The sequence below is a fragment of the Dreissena polymorpha genome, unplaced genomic scaffold, assembly GCF_020536995.1.
Source record: "Dreissena polymorpha isolate Duluth1 unplaced genomic scaffold, UMN_Dpol_1.0 chrUn049, whole genome shotgun sequence".
NCBI lineage: Eukaryota > Metazoa > Mollusca > Bivalvia > Myida > Dreissenidae > Dreissena > Dreissena polymorpha.
In genome coordinates, this window is record NW_026273363.1 from 191,505 (window position 1) to 215,040 (window position 23,536).

Genomic DNA, 23,536 nt, shown 5'->3' on the forward strand with positions numbered 1-23,536 from the left:
AATTAAAATATGCTAAGACAGGGTTGTTTGCATACTCTAAGTAAGATGTTATATCTCCAATTCCTGACACATGACCAGGTGTGGTACTTCCTTGTGACACAAATGACAGGCCAGGACCTGGCGGGGGCTGATGACCGTGCATAGGTGAAGAGTTTGTTGTTCTAATATTATTCTGAACAGTCAAACTTGCAATAGTTTGGCCAGCACGTCTTCCTAAATACCTTAAAAAGGTTTGTTTTAGAATATAAAATTGATCACATATCAATTTAAAGAAACAACAAAATTGATGTAAAAATCAGGGAATAAACTGTATAATCATATTATCATATCATGATAATTGATTACATAATATAACATATACATTTGCATACCAGTATATTTTATAATATAATATACCGAATAAATTAATCATTCATAATTCATCATTTATCATTAATTGCATGCTTCATTTGACTCGTGTTGGAGTGTTCCTTATAAGTTATAACGAATTCATTAAATTGATACGAACATCTTGGCATAGGGGCATAAAGGCTTATTTTAAAACGCGCAATGCACAAATTATGTTATCAGTGCGTATCTGGTTTCCCTGCAGAGTAAAATATCCATGCAATAAAACTAAATACCTATCCAAACTTTTGCTAAAATTCCTTTGTAAACAGGCAACACTTGCCAAAAACTAAACGTAGCTTCTAAAATATGACTTACAACTCGTGTGTTTAAGCCATTACCCTGTCTTCGTCTCTTCCAACGATACTCCTATGGTTCTGCAAACACTCAGTCTTGTCGCCAAGCTTGAATAAATTCGAGCGATGTCGCTGGCTCCGGCTTTTGTTTCCCTTTTTTTATATTTTCGATCACAGAAATGAGATGCATTTGTTTGTAAACCAAAAGCGGATAAGCGCAGCGCGCATACGCAGGCTGCATTCTGGTATACTAGTTTGGATCCCATTCACAATTTCTGACTAAAAATAACTCATTTCGCGTCTGAGACGCTTTATAATTTTCGGGTTTTCAAATCGTCAAAAGATGCATTTAATGGAAATTTTAGAGCATGGAAACAATTTGGTTTTTTTTAAAAGCAAATATCATAACTACAATGAAAATTTGCAAATCCGAAACAATTTTTTTCAATTTTGTCAATTTATCAAAGTGTGAACAAGTCCCTTTAATATTGATGATCTATACCTTATAGTCAAAAAATCATCAATGTATTTTTTTTCCACTTACATTTCCCCGTAATGAGATCCAACAATATTTATGGAAATAAAAAAATATATATAATGCAAATAATAAACCATAAACTTGATTAACTTGCCTGTGCATTAAAACAATTTGCAATTTCAACTTTATTTTCAGAACCAGTCTAAGGGGCATCATGTCCAGAAAGAGAAGTATTCAATGAGCCAGGTAAATTTTGTTTTCAAGTATAAGCATGTAATATAATTGCAAGAGAATGTATGGTAAATATATTGGCAAAATTTATCATGTAGTACTTTAACATGTTAATGATTAACAACTGTTTGCTTTCTAACTTGACAATTCGAACAAATCAGTTATTTATATGTACATGTTTTTAATAAATACATTTAATTAATTTGTAGAAACAGAAAGAAAAGCATCAGTGTCTGAAAAAACCAAGACAAAACAGAAAATGGAAAGTAAATAATAATTAATGTAATATTTTATATTTGAAATACATTTCTATATAAAAGATGTTTTTTATGAATTGATAACCACATTTTATGCAACCAATCAAAGTTTATTTTATAATTCAGCCTCAAAAAATGGATATATTTCGTTTCGACTTGATTGTCGGTTCAACATTTGATCATGAAATTGAACACGTTTGTTATCTTACATGTATTTCAGTGATTCCTATACGGAGTCATTTAGATGACGTCGTCAATTCAAGTTGTAGACCCTTATTTAATAGAAATATATGGATTGTGTGCAGTGTTTATGTGTATTATTCGCATACTCTTGTTGTGTGCCTTTATCCTTTTATATGCGTGACAGTTTCCATTAACTTAAAACATGTTTTACTGATACTGCTGTTGATTACAAAATAGTTTCTGTCTGTAGAAATATAACAATTTTCAGGTGACCTTCATAGGGCCATCATTGACTATCTTGTAATGGAATTGTTGACCTTACAGATGTATCAGCAAGCAGTCAACGGGACATGATCGTCAAACTTGAGTAAGAAAATTTTTTCCTACTTAAAGAACTGATATGTGCCCAACGTGAACAGACTGCGCACTTGCAACAGCTAACAGCATCTGTTAACAAGCTGACTGATGCCATGATCAGCAACAATGTTATGTCAAGTTTTTGTAACTGATATTTTATTATAAGTTAAAGCTGCCTAAAAAGATTGTTACAACAGATTCCTCTTAGCTGTTTCAAGTGCCCAAGTGCATATACACAATGTTATATGCCAAATGTTTAAGCTCTAGGCCTTGTGGCACAATGTGCACAGGTTAGATACAAAATAATTTTCATTAATAATAAGTTATTGTTAGTAGAAAAACAAACACAAACATAATTATGGTTTAAAGTTATATATTTGCTGGCATAATACTTTTAAATAAAAAATGGCAACTCTTTTTTATCAAAAGATCACTAATTATAAGTTAATAGCTAAATGTCATATTTTGAAAGGTCATTTGAAAAATGTGTAATTATAACACGGGCTGTTTGTAAATCATGCATGCCCCCCATATGGGCTGTCAGTTGTAGTGGCAGCCATTGTTTGAATAATTTGTTTACCCATGTGACCTGAAAATCAATAGGTCGAACCTACACATCATCTAGATACAACTTCTGATCAAGTTTGGTGAAGCTCCGACTTGAATTAGAGAGCGGACACCATGCTCAATGTTTAAAACGCACTAAGTGACCCTGTGACCTAGTTTTTGACTAGGCATGGCCCATTTTCGAACTTGGACTTAAGATCAAATATATACAACTTCTGAACAAGTTTGGTGAAGATCGGATGAACACTTCTTGAATTAGAGAGAGGACACTTAATACGGACCTACCGACAGGCAGACAAGTTTACTTTTATATAACTTCCTAAACTTCGTTTGTGGGGGTATAATAAATCCATGGACAGCAAAGAAAATTTATAATTTTGTATATATCAAATGCATCCTTAGTGTTGCTAAATATACATGTTGATAGGATTTCAAAGAACCATAAGTATGGTTAAAAGAGTGCAAGATGAAAAAACAATTATTTCAGTACAAAATTATTTTCTGGTTAAAGCATATATTCTTATAAACTGAAGTCTGAAATAAAACGTCCTTTATTATGCCCTGCAATTGAAAGCATGTTGAAGGGGCATTAAAATTCACCTTTGTCTGTTCATCAATATACACTATAAATATAACCTGTTGTAAATACATTAACTGACAGTTAGTATTATTGGCCCCGTTTCATAAACAATTCTTAAGTTTTTCGTAAGAATTCTGCGATTTTTACGTACGGACGTTCTTACGCCAATTCCTACGAACGTTTCATAAACGCGTTCGCAGACTTAAGAATTCTTACGAATCTTACTAACGTAAAACCAGTCTGCGCTCTTTAATTGAAGGTTTAAAAAAAAGTAAAACTAACATTTGGCGCCATCTGTCAGATAATAATAAACACTACGAGAACTAGTAGCAAAAAGCAATAAAACTAATTGTTATGTATACATTTATTTTTCTCTTTTAAAATAAATAAATGTGAAGTCGTCAGCAGAAATGCTTTCAAATGAGGTCGACGTTTTATGACGCTAAACGTGTTTTTGTGTGACGTTAAATAACTGCACTTGATTAGTTGAAATTCATTCAGGTGAACTGAAACATGGTATCCGGAGAAGTGCCCCCCCGGAGAACTGCCCCCCGGAGAACTGCCCCCTTATTTTAAAGGTGGCGGAGAGGTGCCCCCCCATCAAATCGGTAGGGGCGGAGAACTGCCCCCCTGTCAGAATTTAGTAGGCGGATATCTGCCCCCCCATCAAATCTGTAGGGGCGGAGAACTGCCCCCCGGTGTCATATTAGTTATTAGTTACGTAGTGAAAACAATACTTACGGGTAATTTTACGTTATCGCCGTACACATTTTATCCGGTAACAATTTAATTTCAGTACAAGTATATTACCATTTAGCGAACTGAATAACACAAATTGTCTAGAGGCATGTGATAATACTGTTTAAGGCCATTGGTACGCATCTGCACCACTCACTATACATGAATGCCTTGTAAAAGTCGTGTTTTAATAAGAGCGCGAAACATAGTCGAGATCCACACAGGAAACGCGTGCGTGTTAATACTGGCAATGTGTTTCAACTAAATATAGACGTGCAACTCGGTACTTATGGAGGAAAAGTTACATCGGAATTAATTTACAGTATAAAGATAGTATTGACCCATGGAAAAAAAACGTAAATTGACATATAAAAAAGTAAATTAATAGGCAAGGCAAAGGCAATAATTAAGCCGACTTGAAGAAAAAAGTGAAGTGAAGTTGAATTTATAAGCAATTTATTTATGTTGTTTAGTTAATTCATGTTCATGTGACATACAAAATAACATACATAAATACACACATTACATACATACATACATTCACAGTTACAATCATACATACATACATTCAGACATACATTTAAAAAATATATACATGCTTACATAAACGTTCAAAACATACATTCATACATACATACATAAATACACACATTACATGCATACATACATTCACAGTTACAATCATGCATACATACATTCAGACATACATTAAAAAATATATACATGCTTACATAAACGTTCAAAACATACATTCATACATACATACATACATTCATACATACATACATATATACATTCACAGTTACAATCATACATACATTCAAACATATATGCATTCTTACATAAACAAGACACTCAAACACTACTTCAATCGCACAAGTCCGCCGACAACGTTCAAAAACACTCTTCTCACCACTCGCCACCTGCTCGCACAAAGTCTTCAGACGCCGCTGGTATCGCTCTGTTGACTTCTTCTTCGGCTTAATTGAAGGCTCACCGTTGCGCACGCGATACATCTCAGTCTCCACCATAGCGGCGTCTTTCATGAAGCAGTCAACTACAGTCCACAGAGAAGGATGCTGGTGCCCAACCAAAACTTGGAACGCATTGTTCCAAGCCTCGCACAGGTTGTTGGTCCTAGCTTCTCCACTGACTGTTGCAGCGTGTACGTTCCAGATATCTAGCTGGAAACGGGGCGGTGTTCTCCTGAAGCGCATCATGCCGTCAGCTGTCCTCACGGACCTGCATAGAACACAAACAACATATAAGTTAAAAATAAGTTCTTAGTCAGTTATTGCCAATGCATCGAACAAAATAAGGAGCTAGAATATATAGTAACTGACTTGTGTTTTTCAATTTGTGTAAGGCTTTAAATCGACCGCTATAGCTATTAAAAAACATTATCTTACCGAAATCCGCCGCTCGCGTAGGTAGTGTCGAAGTAGTCGACGATCCCAGTCAGCGCTGCAGGTGCCGTGTCCTTTAAGATGGCCATGCCTTCTAGCACCTTATCCGTCGGTAGCAACGCCAGACCGTCGAGTCGTCCGCAGAACTGTCTTATTTCGTCGTCCTCTCTGTATAGGACCTGCAGGCCGTCCCCCTGTATACGACGCCAGGTACTCTGCGTAAGATGGTAGAAGCAGCCTTGAAAAACACATTTACAAATATGGGCAATCGTTACGTAAAATCTGTTTGATCATTGTAAAAATTACATTGCTTTTATGTCGTTAGTTTTTTTTCCGGTATATACATTTACGTGTTTACTTAATTATTTTTAATGCATCTTAATGAAGCTTACCTGTATCTGGATATCGTTCGCCATAACCTGACGAACAGCATTGTGGATGGCCACCTCGAAGTCGCACACGACCTTGGACGGAGTTGGACGGATGTCTCTAGTCAGACAAGCATCCAGTACAGCTGTCATGCACTCCTCGTACGAAGTTTGGTCCTTGGATGGCAGCAAGGCATATGCTACTGTCCCCGACGTCTCTCCAAGTGGCACACGCACGGTGAAAACTTGGTCGAACACATGTGGAGCTGAAATGAGAACGTATATTCGGAGAAGGTGTTATATTGTTTTAGATTTAACATAATCGTACGCATTAAAAGTTGAAAGTATATACGTGAGACCAAATCATGCGTGCATTTTACACAGTATTTACCGGTAGAGAACGTTCCGTCCATGAACCACGTTGTCGCCGACTTCGACGCTGGGAACATTCCCATCGCATCGTCGACTTCGTCTCCTTTTTCTTCGTGTACGTGAACCCTTCATAACAAAGCTTTGCAGCGCCTCTCTGACTTCTTATGAACTCCATAATTGATGCAATGGTTATAGTGATAATCGAAAGTCTACGTTGCATTTTATACATATTACGGCAACAGTTTGCATTTTGAGCAGATCATGTCGACATGCCAATCAAACAAAATCGGTAACAGTTGCTTTAATTAGCATCTAATTAGGCAGACAGAGAACTTGTTACCGTTAGCGATCTTTTAATCTTTTAATTGGTAGACCGGACCGACCTTAATTGTTAAGAACTTGTTAGCTTTGAATAAAGCCGCATACGGGTTTAATATATTGAACCGTCCAAATCCGTAATTGGCGAAAACAAACAAATAAATTATTGTTTTCAGCTTGCATAAGGATGGATTAAATTGCATGCTAATTGTTTGTTTTTATTACGGGGAAAATATCAAATAATTCTGCCGCGAAAACTTTTTATTAGCAAAATGTTATTTGTTTTTCTTTGTTCACATTGACGAAAATCACGTGATTATCAAGATGGCGACGTCCAGGCCGAGGCAGGTATTTTTTGCCGTTTTATAACTTTTATTACTTGTACAACTTTATATTACTTTTGAAATTTCACTCAATTTCCATACATAATAGCAAGAAAGTTACTGGCGTTATTGTCATTATAATACTCGCTTTATATATCGCTGCGAAATTTCTTTAATTAGGGGGCACTTCTCCGGGTCATCAATTCTGACAGGGGGGCAGTTCTCCGCCCCTTATTAATCAGCAGGGGGGCAGTTCTCCGCCCTATAAAAAAACAGTGAGGGGGCAGTTCTCCGCCCAGTGAAAAATCTTTGGGGGGGCAGTTCTCCGGGGGGGGGGGCACTTCTCCTAGAGCCCTGAAACATATATAACTTGTGATCTTGGTAACTAGTTCAGACGAAAAAGGCACTGACCCCTCGCGAAGTTATCGCTTATAATGTAAACAACGTTTTTAAAGTTTGTTGAGTGTAACAATTGCTTTGTTGTTGAAATTGAAATACTCATTGGGGTTAAACGAGCGTAGAGTAACAATACGATGTTGAAATTTACTGTCAAAGTTGGATAGATTTGCGCTGATTAACAATGGAACAAACTGCTATTGATTGACATGGAGGATTTCTAAATTAAGGAGTTGATATTCCGCATCAGGTAAGATGACGAATCTACATGACACCATGGTAAAAATCGCCTTTGCTAAAGGGACTTGTTCACAAAGTTTGGCATGTTTTGAAGGTAGTCATGAAATGCTTTTAATTGATAAATGTAAACATCGGAACTAAATAGTTCCAGTCCAGTATAAACCAATGATAAAAGTAAAGAAAGAAAAAAATGTAATCCACACGAGGGCTTGAACCACTGACACCTGGAGTAAAAGTCTAGCACCAACCACTTGGCTGTCCGTACTGATATAGTACGCTCAGGTGTACTATTTATACTTTATGTAAGCAATCTTTGTAATGTAACAAATTATAGCTCCAATATAAAAACAAGAATAAAAGTAGAAAAAGAAAACAAACAGAAAAAAAAGTTTACCACACCGGGGCTCGAACCACTGACCCATGTAGTAAAAGCCAAGCGCCGAAACCGCTCAGCAATCCGTCTTCACATGTGGGTTTGTGTTATTCAGAGTTCATGTTCTGGTCGTCATTGAGTCTTTACAACTACATTATGTGCGGACCTGACAAACCGTCTTCACATGGGTTGACATTTATTTTATACTTTGTAAAACCATCCGCGTGTTGTTACAAAATATAACGATGACACAAGAAATCAAAAATTTAAAATTGTTTCCCGTATGAGACGCTTTATAATTTTATCAATTTCTAACGATGATTTTTTAGTAAACGAAAGTGTATTTTCAGTAAAAGTCTGCGGCATTAGTGTTATTTCGCACACTGATGTATATTGTTCATTTATTTCTTAAATATGTGACAAAAAGTTGAAACATTCTCATTTTGATAGAGTGTGAACAAGTCCCTTTAACATTGACAGCAAATGTTTTGTTTTGGAAGTTAAATTAATACTGGCTAAATTTGCAGGTGTGTTATTGTTTTAAATTGAGATGGTATGGCATTAAAGGTTTAATACTTACTTTGTTTATATGTCAGATTGTAATATTATTAAAGATATGTGTAAGTTTGAGCTATTTTTGTCAAAAATTACATGTAACATGAATAAAAAAATCTATTTATTATTTAACAGTCCTTTCTGTTGAGATAAGACTAAACAATTGACAAAATCCTCTTAAGATAAGCTGTTATTTACTTTGTGTGTTGTAATTTGGACAATAATAAATTAAATTCAATAAAAGTATAATTCTGCTTTGGTAAGACATATTTTCTGATTTAAAAAATATTTTGTAAAAAGTAAGATTTTTATGTTTCATATGTCGGGTAAATATACTACAATCCTGCTAAAAAAATGAAATTCTATCTAATTATGTGAGTTAAACAGTATTATTTTTTTCATAAAATCATGCATGTCAGTCATTTTTTGTAATTTAATACTGTGTTTAAATTTAATTATGGATATTTGTTATTAAAGAAGTTTGTGTTTTAGGTGAACAGATACTTCATGAATTATATGAATCACCAGGGAAAGGACCCAACTACTTGCACAGATGCATCCTGGCGGGTGAAAGAAGGGATGATCACTTTGGCAACAGATTGTTCAACTGCTTGTAAGAACTTATGTTTTGCATATAGTGACTGTTATAATTCTTACTCCTTTATATGATTCTTTGTAACTTTGGTTTTACTAAAACATATGCATCGGAACACTACAAAAGTAAAAAAAAAAAAAAAGTTTAAATGTTAAGTTAATTTTATTGACAAGTTTAAATTAAGAATTCCGATGTGAAGGGAATCCATTTGAGATAAAGATTTCATAACATATCTTAATGATTAAAGAAACTTGTACATGCTAAAGTTTGGTGTATCCTGATGATTACCAGCCATAAGAGTTTCAACCATGACTGTCAGTTTTGTGTTATTCCAAATTATTTTAAGATACATTAGTAGGATTACATTTTTGATTTTTTTGCACTGGTACTTTTTATGTTCAATTTTTATTTACAGAAATGTTGATGTGGACTCAGTCAAAGAATTTGCTGTAACTGTGTATGTCTCTTCACTATGTGGACATAAAGTGCTACAGCTGGTTGGAGATTAAGATCACAATGTACTGTTTTAATGGAGAACACAGTTTTATTATAGAAATAATTGTATAAACTTAAGAGAAATCAGTGTTTAAGTGATGCATTTTATTTAGTGTTTGACCTATTTAACACCTTAACTATGTTTTTTTATGTTGAATGTAATGGTAATAAAAAAAACATAAGCTGACATCCAAAGGGTTTTAACCTTAAAGGGAATTGTTCACAGATTCAGGCATTTTTTTAAAGTATGTCAGTAGAAGCCTTAAATTGCTAGATTTTAACCTAAAAATAGAAGTTTAGAAGAGATAAAAACACCAGAAAAATATTGGTATCAATGGGGGTCCTTAAATTATTTAACCTATAACACTCGGCCATCTTGAATTTTATATTTAAGCATTCATTTTATACTTGATATATGTGACCCATGTGAAATAACAAAATTTAACAGAAAAAACAGAATCATTAAAAATTATCCAATCATAACCCTGTTTAATTGTATCCATTACACATGATGAATACTCATAAAAAAGCTGTATTTTCAGTTTGAGTCTACATCATTAGTGGCATTTTGCTCCCTGATTTACAGTACATGTATTCTTTTTTATTTTGTATCTGTTCCTTAAATTTGGAAAATGGTCAGTTTTACTATCTGTGCCCAATTCCTTTTGATCTTTATTCTTAGTTTTGTGATCAATGGAATGCCTAATACCATTTCAATAGTAAATGAGATTACGGGTAAGTACTTGTTAAACAATAAGGCCGTAAAACGTGCAAAGCCCTTCTTTATTGTATCTCAAATTGTGAAAAGCAATTCTGAGATTTTTATGTTTTCTAACATTTAATTACTTTTTTGAGTTACTTATTATAAGTAAATGTAATTTTTGTAAGATTAAAATGCACTGACTTGTTCAAATAAAAATAATAACATATGAAAATATACAATTTTGTGTTGTGTAGTACATTTGCTTCCATGGCAACCAATTTATTTAAATGATACCATTGTTATTTTTCTACATTTTGAACACCAAATTAACTCAAAATAGTCCCATGGATGTACTTTTCAATTATGCCATAAATTATAAAACAATATAAATACACTAGTCATAATTAAAGAGATTGTTGTTTTTTAAACTGAATTTAGTAGGTTTTTTTTTCTGAAAATAATAACCATTTCCAAAAATATTTCAGTTGGATGTTGGTAAAGCAATCTATGCATGTTAACTAAAGGTCTATTTTTATAGGTAACAAAACATATATTTACCTTCTTTAAGATACTTGCAGACCAGTTGGCAAAAAAAGTTGATCTGAATCAAACACATCGTTCATCGAACATTGAAAATTATCACCGAAAATCAAAAAAGTTTGTTTCCGCTTGGATATCAACTAATAACTAAAAATCTATTATTGTTGTTCATTTGAAACATGATTTTGAAGCCTTTATAAATATGGTAAAAAGATGTTTAGTTGTGATATCATAATTTGGATTATTATCATTAGCTGTCTGGCATGTATGTACTAGTTCTACCCAGGAAACAGACTCAAGAGATGTCCACAGTTGAGTAAAAGCCAGATAATGTTTTGGTAACTTCTATGTATCCAGATCCAAACATTTAATACTTCCCAAACAATACAATTTTGTAAATGAAATTATAAAAAAAATACCTTATTTACAAAGGGAAAACCTTTGTTCTGCTTCTCCTGTTTTGGACATTCCATTTACAATAATTCAGTGACGCATCAAACAGAATCAAAGATAACCTTCCAGTAAATTCAATCCTAGAAGGAAACTCATTGATTTTGTTACACTCTGTTAAGTCGTTAGTGCCAAAAGTGGTTGATCCAATAAACATGCCAGTGTCTTGCATCATCCATGACCATGTATTCCAATTTCCAGTTTGCTTCATACATTCCAGTTTGACATAGATCTAATTAAACTTTCATATACAATTTACTTCTGTAACAATCCTCTCTTCTGTATTTACACAATGCTTATCCCGTAGTACAAAGCATGGCCAGAGGTAATTTAAAACAAAAATCCATTCAACTTTGTTTACATTTGACCTTGTTTTTTCGTCGCGATTTGGCAAACAAGGGAAACAACTGTGCTCTCTATAATGTACTTCAGAAAGATAAATTTATTACAATTTACCGATTTTGTCAGTTTCAAGAGAAAAGTCACGCTTCTTTTGTCGAAAATGCGCTTAAAATCTTTTTTTTTTTTTATTTTGGAAAATTTGTGAAGACGTGAAATAGCTAAGGCGGCCATATTTGCGAACGCTACGACAGCCTAGACCATGCGTAACTTCAAGTTCAACGTTGGAACTTACGAATTCGTAGCAGGTGGTTGCGTAAGTATTTTTTTGTGAAACGCTTGAATTTTCTTACGGACTTCGTAAGTATACTTACGTAAGAAACCGTGCGTACGAACGTTTATGAAACGGGGCCAATATGCATACGTGTTTAATAATGTTCCTTTGATATATGTATTTTATTTTAAATTTGGCCTACAATGTTAAATAAAATGATCTTCAGAGGGGCATCCCTGTCCTGTGGAAACATTTCAAAGCAATATCCGAAGGGACACAGTAGTTATGAGCCTTTTTTGAAACTCGGATGTAGGAAAATCTCTGACGCGGCCCCACCCCAACCCCCATAACTTTTGACCTAGGGGTAAGATCATAATAACATCACTGTCACCGCCGCACATATGCTCATAGCTACCATGTGTGCAAGTTTCAAGGTTCTTGTTCTAAAAGTGTAGGAGGAGATAGCGGCCAGGACTGACGTAGGGACAGACAGACAGGCGGATATCACCACATAATCCCCACTTTTTCTCCTAACATACAATGACAAAATGAACAATTGAATTTGTGTTTTTAGAATTTATACCTTTAGACCACAGGTGTTGAAAATGGAAGCATCATGCTGCGAACCTGGTCACTTTGCATCTACATCTATGAAACAGTAATCAATAACACTAACATAATTTCACGCCATGTACAAATGTGACCTATAGCCTATTACAAAATACCAAACATTATATAGAATTAAAACATGAAAATGCACGAATTGCTAAAATCTTTTGCAATAAGTTTTTAAAAGTTGCAAGGAAAGATAAATTTTCAGTGTTCACACGGTGACAACACGGTGCAAGAAGGACAAACAATGATCATCAAAGGTTAACCATGCATTTGATTTTCTCAACAGCACAATCATCAAAACGATAATAATTTAAAGTTCATAACAAAAAATATGTCTCAATTGCTTAAAAAATGGTAAAATATAAGTATAGGATTATAGTGAAGAAAAGAAATAATACTTCATTCGAGAATCACAAACAGCTTGCACATTGATGGCGTGAAACCCCTTTCTACAAATATATGCCTCTTCATTTTCCGTTATGCTATTGCATATATACCGGAATCTAATATCATTCTCACACATGCAAAACGTGAGGCTGAGAACCGTCGCGGTTGTCTTGCATGTGTTAACTATACATGTACTTATATGAAACATTACAGAAAAAAGTTTCATACAACCAGTTGTAAAGAATAATCCGTCGTAAATTATTTAATAATTATAAAATGTGCGCATACTAAATGTGTCGAATTATTATTAAAGTGATATTATGGGCATCTCACAGTTTATAGGTGTTTATCGCAACCGTTGTTAATTGTTGGTGTTTTCACTGCATATACACTTACATTTGTTTATGCAACATACTAAAACAATATCCCGGCAAGAGAAAAATAATACATTTGAATATCAACCGTACTTTCCTTTTGACAACTGACGATGCGAATCTAAATGACGTTTTGATGCAGATTCGTTCATACGATACAAAGACACTATTTAGTTTTACGGATCATTTCGGCTTACAGGACTCACCAGTCATGTATACATTCGAATATAATATATATTTTTTATAAACAACTGGAAGCAAGATGAGTTGCAGATATTGGTCAGTAATCATATTTTAACTAACTTTTTTGACCAGTTAATTCTTTTCAGCTCAATTCCACGGTAAAAATATCCATAATATCACTTTAAGTAGTCATTTTCATATTTAATTACATAAATATTTCAACAAAATGATACAATCTACACACCACACTTAATGTGTGTTTTATATGTCTGAATATTCGTTTTCTGAACAGAAAGGATTGCACTAAATGATAAAACACTCCTACTTTAAACAAATAGTAATGTGTTTAGTACATGCACTGATATTTTATGTTGGAATATGATTTATGTTTCTATCAGTTCATATACATCAACACATATTTCACAAAGGATGGTATATTAAAAAACAAAAGTATATATTAATAAACAAAAGAATATCCTTATGATATCTATGCGCGAAGCAATATTTTCTTTTAAAAATAATATATTGAACCGGCGCTCCTTACATTCAAGATGATTATGAAGATTTCCCGCGGTGAGAATTGGAAATAAACACTTGTATGTGTAGGCAAACATGGTATTAGTGTTCTGACGTTTTAAGTTTTATCACTATAAAAATCGATACCACTTTATTTGAAGTGTTATTAATAATAATCAAGATAGTTTATAATTGTATCATTTTATTTACACCTCCACGTGCAGTTTGGGATTAATATTGGGTGCGTGTTACATGCGCACACTGTACATTTCTCTTTATAACAACGAATTGTGCTGAGTGGTTTACTTATTATTGATGTTTGTACTAAAAGTATAGTATAATATGCGAACGTTTTTAAGATGGCTTACATTACGTTAATGCTTGCATTTTTCACAAACGTCTTCACTGTATATATGTTGATCATGTACCGGAACGACATTTGTTATAACTGCAACACTTACGCACAAAAATGGGCAAATCGCGTACAATGTTTAAATAGACTGATACCCTCAAATAAACCATGATCAGCTTAAAAATATACAGTGCAGACACAATGTGCTAATATAAATCGAGGTTATTTACTTTTTTTAAGTAAAACAAAACTAGTTTCGGTTATTGTTAATATTGTTAATGTGTATTGTGACCTACATTATAAAACATTAATACCTAAAACGCAAATCACGCTGCGCAATAATTTTATTAAAGAGCCATTAAATACATCTACATTCAAAAACCATTTGAAGATTGCTGATTTTGCAGTTGTATATACTGTGTTCTTGAAACCTGCTGTGGTGATATCTATCTAATAATTTTGATGCAAAGAGCGACTGGCAAATGTGGAAAATAAAGCATTTCTGTCAAAATCTCTAATTGCTTTTAAATGAAGATTGTGTTTGTAGAATAAACAACTTTGGTTTTAAGCAAACATTTAGACTATACTACTTATGATATAACAAAATAAAAAACAACTAATACGAACAATAAAGGCAATTCTTCTACAACTACTTATAGTAAGAATACTTAATTATTATTATTATCAGTATTATTATGACAAATAGTATTGCTTAATCATGTAGTGTTATTAATATAATTTAGTGTATAATTATTATTATTTTTATTATTATAAGTAGTAGTAGTAGTAGTAGTTGTAGCAATAGTAGTAGTAGTATTTCGATAGTATTATTATTATAAGTATTATTATTATTTTAAGTATTATTATTATTATTAGTTGTAGTAGTATAATAATAATTATATTCATATTAAATTTATATTTATAATGATTACTGATATTATGCATGCTTATACTTGTCTTTTGATGAATGCTCGCAGTTGGGATCGAATCCATGAAATACCGGTCGCTAAGCGGACACCATATCCACTACGCCATGGAGGCCGTTGCAAATATGGCATGCATCAAAAACAACAAAACAAACAAACAATTTCGATTGGTTATACACTTTCCCATTTTACAAATTCCGGTACAATGCGTATGTGTATGGCTGGCGGTATGCGAAGTCGTCTTATAATATACAAATTTATTGCTTAAGTTTAGAAATACTTAAATATGCAAGGTTATCATAGTTTATTGACAATTACAACACAATAAGAAGAATGTCATGTCAAAGCATCATATTGGCATCCTTTTACAGTTCATGTAACAACACAAGTGTAGTGGATTTGGGTAATGGAATGAATTATGCACACAAATAAACAGTACTATATAAACAAACATTCTAAGTGGAGTAACTGCGTTCATCCTTTATTAAATATAACTGCGAGTTGTATCCCATGCTCCAACCGCCTTAGTCATGACAATTTACATAATGAAAAGACGAAAAATATTTGTTTTAATGTATAGAAACTTGATGATCTGAAAACATCTGAAGCACTAATAATATGGTTTTCAAATAAATTGCATGTTATTGAAGGAAACGAAAAGTGAACAAATAAAACAAGAGACTTTCATCAGTTTCAACACAAGTATTTTTTATAAAATATGTATAGTTATTAAATATACAAATATATTGTTTTCTTTTGAATTTTAAATACATTTCGACAAATATATTGCGCAAATAAAGTTGAAAAATTGCTCTATTAAACGGTTTGCCTTTTAACAAAGGTTACATAGAAAATTTAAGGTACATTTAAGAATTAAAGAAAATAAATCGATTTTATGTTCTGCATTTGCTTTAAAAAAATGTTTTATCATGACGAGGAAATAAGCTTGGAATTAATTTTCATTAAATGCAAATGCTAGAATGTTCTTAACCTGAAAGTGCATGATGAATCTCTTTATATTAATATTCAATATGACGAACAAAAACATACTTTCAATTTTACATGCATCTATTTTCGGCGATACAATAACAAACTCAAAAAACTGAAAATTGAAGCAATATGAGTACCTACTACAAAATGTGCGACATGAAGCGGCCTGATGGGCGTCGTTTTTGATCGGGTTTGCTATGTGATTTACTCTCCTATCCTGACGAAGTCGGAATAACATTACTGATAGAGCTAGATATATGTTAGACATAACACACGTTTAAAGGTTACCTTCAGTTGTGACAATAAAAGTCTTGGAATACAAAAGTCCAGAACTTGAAAAAATACATGCCCTCATCCAGAAGAGTGTGTCAGTATGCAAAATAAAGGATGTGTGGAAGTCTGCAAAATCAAAAAAGGTAAAGTGGTAATGGGGAAATATGTAAAAGACAACTTGTTGTTCTTGACCTCTATCTTATAGAGCTATCTAAGCTATATTATCCTTTTTGGCTGACCAATGACCTTCAAAGGAATACAGCTTACAGGTTGGCCTATTTAAGCATAACCTAAGATAATAAGGTTCTCTGGCATTATCTTATTCTGAAGTGATATTTAACCAGATCTGTTGCTAAGTTTTGAAAAACACGGACTTAGAATATGTGTACTTGATAGAATAAGTTTCAATTTTCTGGACCACAGTCGCTCAAACTATGTTCCAAGCGTCAAGAAATTGTACATAAAACAAGTAATGCATGTAACAGAAGACCGGATTAATTGTTCCCCATATAATTGTGTTATGTTTATGAACTAACATAACCTATGGAATACGCTTGCATTCTTAATACCCCTTGATTTCCTACTGAAAATTGAGTTTTGGCATTGTCTTATTCTGCCATCTCGTTTTGTAGATCGCAGATATTGCTTTGAAAAGAACTAAGAACCCACTTATAGGCCAACTGTGTAATCAAAGCGGGGACGAAGAAGATCATTTATTTGGGTCTGGAAGTTAAGCATACTTAAATGAAGACAGAAACAATGAGTATTGACTTTCTTTCGGACTTAACCAAAGGATGATGAGTATGATAAACTAATCTCCTGTATAGCAACTCAATCCAGCAACCCTTCGACGTGTTGGCGGATTTCAAAGTATATTAGATATCATACGGTGGGGCTGCTTGAAGGGCTGGTAAAAGGAATAAGTATCCCATCGCTTCGTAATGTCATATTTATGAACAATTTATTATTATATATATTTGTTGTCTGTTAAGACTGAATTACTTGAAACTTGTTTAAAGGGAAAATATCTTATTACATATTTAATTAATGCAACCATTATTAGAAGAAGGCATTGTCCACCATGCAAACAATAGATGATCGAAATCGTGATTGACTCAGTTGGTATGATCACGATTTGCAGTCGACCGTGAACAATTGCCTGTCGATTCTTAGGTCTGCTGTACATGTGTGATGTAGGTCAATAAGTAGAAAATGAAACAGTCTTATTGCATGGTTATATGCTTCTGAAAACCATTAACATAACCTATAAAACCTAAATTTTATTATCTACAAACGATGATGTAAAATACCATTACATTATTTTAGGTTGAAGTATTGCACTGTTAGTCAGTTTATTGAATAAAGTGTTATTTTCAATAAGAAAATTATTTATCTCTTGCAATTTAATGCACCACAACCACCAAAAACCGCGGAACAAGCTTGTGCGATCTGTAAAAATCTCGCGTGGGATTCCCTTTGTTTCTGGACATCATTATTATTTTAAGAGATACGAAAATCGCAATTCATTTAAAAATCCAATACCACTTGTTTGTTATTTATATAACTAAATAGTTTTCTGCTATCAATAAGTCTTTGTTTATATCATTGTTTTGTTTATCCTTAATTCAAACCTTGATATTCTAAAAGAAAAAAAAACATGAGGTACGCGATACACAACCCTTAATGACTTAATGACTTAAAATGGCAAATGCATGTGCTCCATTCAAAAAGAGTCATTACAAATGCGTTTATTTAAGTATACTTAGATTATTTGACAAAAATGACCTGTTTTTAACGTTCAGCGTTGAAACTATACACATATTCCAAGTGCATACATAATCCTGAAGCATTTGTATTCATAGTTGAAATCGGCAGCTTTAACATTAAAACAAAAGGAAGCCGTTCTTTGTTGGTGATTACCATTATGTTTACATAACAAACTGTATTTTGAAATGAACTCCCACATCGCATGATCAGGCGTTAATGTATGTTTGTTAATATTTTCACTTTATAGTGAGCCCCTTTCAGCCGTTGTCATCAATCTTGGTTGAGATTTGAAACACAAACCATGAAGACTACTCTTGCGGGTTTGGAACTCGCTCTGTTCGCTGTCCTTGCGGAATGCAAGCTCGCGGAAGAGCCCGCACAAAATCTGCGGAGAGAATGAATTCTGGAGAAACTTGCTGAGCATGGTACATTGCTTAAGCTGGTATTAATTATTTTTAATTTAACCACTAAGCTGATGTTAATTGTCATTGAAAAAATGGGTTCGTAATAACAAATACATTTTTGGATATTATATTTTCATAGTTTAAACTGACATTTTGACACTTAATTGGCATAATAAAGTGACTTTAGAATCAAAATTTAGTTGCGCGTATTAAGTATTCTAAATTAAATTTGCATGGGAAATTGTGTTGAATCGAGATTATACGCAATCGGGAACACATGAAATAGTATTCTGTTTGTTTTGTTAAAATATAACCGAAATTCGTATGTTACATTTTACAGGGTTATTGAGTTAGTGAAAAAGGCTTAATTAATGAAGAATATGATTGTAAATAAATAACTCAAACATACGTGCATTGTTTAACTCTATGCGAGTTATTGATATATAGAACAGCTCTTAGTTTAAACCTTACTTTGTTTATTAATGGATTGTACAGTCTCATGATTTTTAAATAAATAAAAACAACAACCACAAAGCATCATATTTAAACGCGTATTATCACTTATACGAGAACACTCAATTTGTTTAAAATTGACCTTAAAATTGGTTATAGTTATGACTGTATTATTAGTTATGGAAAAATTATTAAAAAAATCGAATGACACAATAAACAGTTCGTAAAATTAGTGTTTATTTGTTGTTAGCATTATAAATGCGATTAGTACCACATGAAGTGTCTGAATACTATTATTTGAAGTATGAACAACAATTAAACCGAATATGTGTAGTAATTAGTACCATAACGATGTTGGCAGCAGATATTTACAAGACGATAAAGCATCTGTCAGAATACGTGTGATGATTACCACATAGGCCTTCACAGTGTATTTGAAAATAATATAGATCGCAAAATATCAATAAGCTCTTGCCTTTTGTCTAACTTTACTTTTGTATGTGTATTGTCGATGGGTATCATATCAGCTCAAGCGATCACATGTTCATATTATCGTCTCCAACAGGTGAGTTGTGTAATTCAATGTAATATGCATTTAAGGTCTGAACAAGGGCGGGCGCAAACCAGAAGGTGCAGACGGCCAAGTCTGGCCATATGGCTTGATGGAACGTACAATGTAAGCACCTTTTGTCATTATCATACACAGGTTCTCGGTATAAACATTTAGTGTACTAGTCGATACCTCAATTTAGGTCTTGGTTTAAACCAACCGCCCATATTATTGTACATTAAACCGTTGATGTAAAACCATAGCTTGCAAATCTTTATTCTTCTGTGTTAGGAACAGCCCAATATTATTTCTTTTACAAACTTTAAACTCCATTTTAGCCGCTGTTGGTTGAAGCAAAACTGCTCGAACGACGAATTCACATTGATTTCAAATGGCTTTATTTGATGATAACAAATTATTAAGATGTTTGCTAAATTGCATGTAATTAATGTTATGTTGTATACCGTTAAACAAATATCGAGTTAATATCGATAAGTGATATGTTTAATAAGTTTTTTGTCGAATGTTTTTCCAATATGCGTATGTAGATCCCTTACTTAACAAATGCTTAAACTAATCAAAATGCGGAATAATAACACTTTTGGTTACACAATTCATTTATAATTGTCGCATTGTGGTCGTTCTAATGTGTTGTCTTATTTTAGCCCGAAGGCTGTTAAACGAGATTTAAAGCACTACAAACTCTGAATTCGTTAACGTTTATTAACGTTTATGTTTCAAATTAGTTGCTACTCTTTACGCCAAGTGCGAGAGTGGTGAAATACTGGCTGAACAGTCGGGAGAGCACATACAGGCGGCTCTCGAAGAAGTTGGAGTGTACGGTTAGTTATACACTGCGACTTACTGAGGTTTATTTCATCAAGGCGGCAATCGAATATGTCGGAGTTGAAGGTACGTATAACACGGCTGCTGATTTGGTGATTTCCTCAGGGCGACAATGAAACCACTCAGAGCTGACCATGTGTATTATTCAGGTGTTAGTAGTGCGCTTACATCAATGTTCCCCAGCATTCAGTTGAAGTTAATGGTACATATTATACAGCATTAGTTGAAATAACATCCATTCGGCCAAAGAATTAGACAAATTTGATAGTGCGTATTATACCTGAGCTAGTTGGAGTTAATGGTTTGTTTGGCACAATGACACTTTTCCAATAAATTACTGCTTGTGTATAAAAAAACTTCAATTTATTGCATGATTAAATAATACGTGACAATACAACGAGTGACAAAAAACAACACTGGTACAGACATAAAACAAATAACAACGCAAAAAGATTAAAAACAATCACATTTTATTAAATTGTAGATTAAGTCAACACCATCTAGTGTCGGGATAAAAATGATATTTTCCGTATTAGTCAATTCTGAATATTTATTGTTACGCCCCAGTACATAACGCGTTTACTGAAAACTATGTATAGCGTCAAACACGGCAACACGACAAATAGTTAAATACATATTGTTTGTTCATTTCCAGACGAAGAATCGGTGCTGGCGAACGCATGCCCTCATCTCATGGAGGCGGGTAGAAAGCTGGTGGTAAGACCCGAATTATAGTTTCTCAGCCAGTAAACTTATTCGTGTAATAAATCGCGTGAAAAGGGAAAAATAATAATACGAAAGTGTTCATAAGCACATTAACAAAACATAATGTTTTTTCTTGTATAGACGACGAAATACATGATCAATACATCAGACAAGTCCGGGCTGCATTACTTTAAAAATGTCATGAAACAAAAGAACTTTGAATTTGAGAGTATTAAAACAGTAAAATGACTAGAATTTCCTTAATGCGACGATACTGCATATGGTCACATTCCACATACCCATTTATGAAATATGTTCTAATGTCATGACGTTGGATGTTGATAAACTTTCAACATAATCAAATGTATTCAATATTTTGCAAATATGTGTCTTACTAATATCTAACATGTATTTTTCTTAAAAAGTTATTTCGCCTAGGTTGCTGCTTTTTATTCGAAATAAACAGTTTCCTAACCTTTGCGGCAACAAAGACGCAGCATGTTTTCTGCCCTATGTTACAGCTATTCTTTTTAAAAATAACCAGTTGCTTTCTGTTTGTAACAGATATTCTTTTCAACAATAACCAACTGCCCCCTCAATGCTACTGCTATTCTTTTTAAAATAAGCAGTTTCCTCCTCTATCTTACAGTGTTTTTTTTAAATAACCAGTTACCTCCCCTATATTACAGCTATTCGTTTTTAAATAACTAGTTGCCTCGCCTATTTTACACCTGTTTTTTAAATAACCAGTTGCCTCCTCTATTATACAGCTATTCTGTTCTAAATAACCAGTTGTCTCCTCTAAATTACAGCTATTCTTTTTTTTAAATAGCCGGTTTCCTCCGCTATATTTGGGCTATTCTTTTTAATTATATAGTTGTTACCCTATGTTACAGCTATTCTTTTTGAAGAACTAGTTGCCTCCTCTATATTACAGCTATTCTTTTTTCAATAACACGCTGCCTCCTCTATATTACAGCTATTCTTTTTTCAATAACCCGTTGCCTCCTCTATATTACAGCTATTCTTTTTTACATAACTAGTTGCACCCTCTATATCACAGCTATTCTTTTTTTTTAAATAACAAGTTGCCGCCTCTATGTCACAGCTATTCTTTTTTAAATTACTAGTTGCATCCCTTTATATCACAGCTATTCTTTTTTTAAATAACAAGCTTTTTTTACACCACTTGCCCCCCTATTAAACAGTTATTATTTTTAAAATAGCCAGTAACCTCCCATATGTTTCAGGAAGCCGATGAGGAGGAGAGGAAAGCCACGGAATAGTACTTAGCTTTGGGATTCCCTCTCATGTAGTGTAAAACTGATTAAAGCTTGTATTCTGAGTGTATTCAATATAATATGTAATATAAAAACATAAAATGAAATCATTAAAAAAGAAGATAAAACAGCTGATTGCAATTATTTTTTATTATTATGATTGTTAGTATTATTATCATTTTTATTACGAATAAATTAAAATGTTCATTAGCATAATACATGTATTTATAAACATTTAAATAAAATACATAGAAATATCGAGCATAAGTTGTGTTATCTTCATTTATTTATTTTACTTTACTATAATTTATTAATTATTACTATTATTCTTATTAAATCAGTATCATAATTTGTATTATATCTATCACTATTTTACTTGTTTCTGCAGGCGCAAACCTGATGGCCGACAAGGAATCCCTGAGCCTGATCATCCTTCTGTCTGGTGGGAACACAGAGGGTACATTAACTGGTTGGGGGTTACCTACCAATAGCCCCTTTTTATGTGCACTTAATAATTTATTTATATGGAGCTGTTTACTAATCCCTCGATACGTGAACATGGCCCTACAAAGTCCCATAAAAGCCGCTGTAGCAATAATAATGTTGTGCGATACAATTGAATTAAAATGCATCCATTATGTGCAGAACTTAATTAACGCTACTTACGGCTTAATATAGGTTGTTCTGAATTCCGCCTTTCTGTAAGATGCAGTAAATGTTTGCCGCGGTGAACTATCTCCACCAATTAGAAGAAATAATTACAACATTTGTACTTACTATGTCCTAAAAATAACGTTAATGCGTTTTAAATCCATTGAAGATAACCTCCCGAAGAGAGCAGACGGTCTGTTTGAGCTGTGTAACAAGGTGTTCGAGCATGTTGAGGCCATGCTTCGTAAGGAGGAGGACGAGGAAGTTGATGCCGCTGAGGATGGTGACAAACGGGTCGCCAAGACGCTGCTCAATCACTTCAGCACCCCCTGTACGTCGACAATCCAAACTGAGTTGGATAATTCAAACTGAAGAAACAAATGTCGGCCGAAACTGAAACTGAAACTGAAAGGTAGGTGATTATTTTATCATTTCTGCTAATT

General features: G+C 33.4%; 1 protein-coding gene and 1 long non-coding RNA gene across 2 annotated transcripts; one reads left to right on the plus strand and one right to left on the minus strand.

Annotated features, from left to right (window-relative positions):
• Positions 1–4,622: 4,622 nt before the first annotated feature.
• Positions 4,623–6,395, minus strand: LOC127863853 (uncharacterized). The gene is made up of 4 exons (XM_052403521.1): positions 6,281–6,395; positions 5,873–6,114; positions 5,484–5,695; positions 4,623–5,316 (listed from the first exon to the last, which is right to left on the minus strand). The coding sequence occupies exons 1-4, from the start codon at positions 6,393–6,395 to the stop codon at positions 4,827–4,829; spliced, it is 1,059 nt and encodes a 352-aa protein (XP_052259481.1). The 3' UTR covers positions 4,623–4,826.
• Positions 6,396–7,244: 849 nt separating this feature from the next.
• On the plus strand, positions 7,245–9,702 carry LOC127863860 (uncharacterized). Its single transcript, XR_008041211.1, has 3 exons — positions 7,245–7,507; positions 8,918–9,038; positions 9,436–9,702. It is a non-coding gene; the product is annotated as an uncharacterized LOC127863860 (long non-coding RNA).
• The last annotated feature ends 13,834 nt before the right edge of the window (positions 9,703–23,536 follow it).

What these genes read in the sequence shown, in the direction of transcription:
- LOC127863853 (XM_052403521.1), bottom strand. Translation starts at nt 6,395, where the DNA reads ATGGAGTTCATAAGAAGTCAGAGAGGCGCTGCAAAGCTTTGTTATGAA. An exon ending in CGAACGATATCCAGATACAG is followed by an intron (nt 5,696 to 5,872) that starts GTAAGCTTCATT and finishes CATCTTACGCAG; the next exon opens with AGTACCTGGCGTCGTATACA. An exon ending in TACGCGAGCGGCGGATTTCG is followed by an intron (nt 5,317 to 5,483) that starts GTAAGATAATGT and finishes TGTTCTATGCAG; the next exon opens with GTCCGTGAGGACAGCTGACG.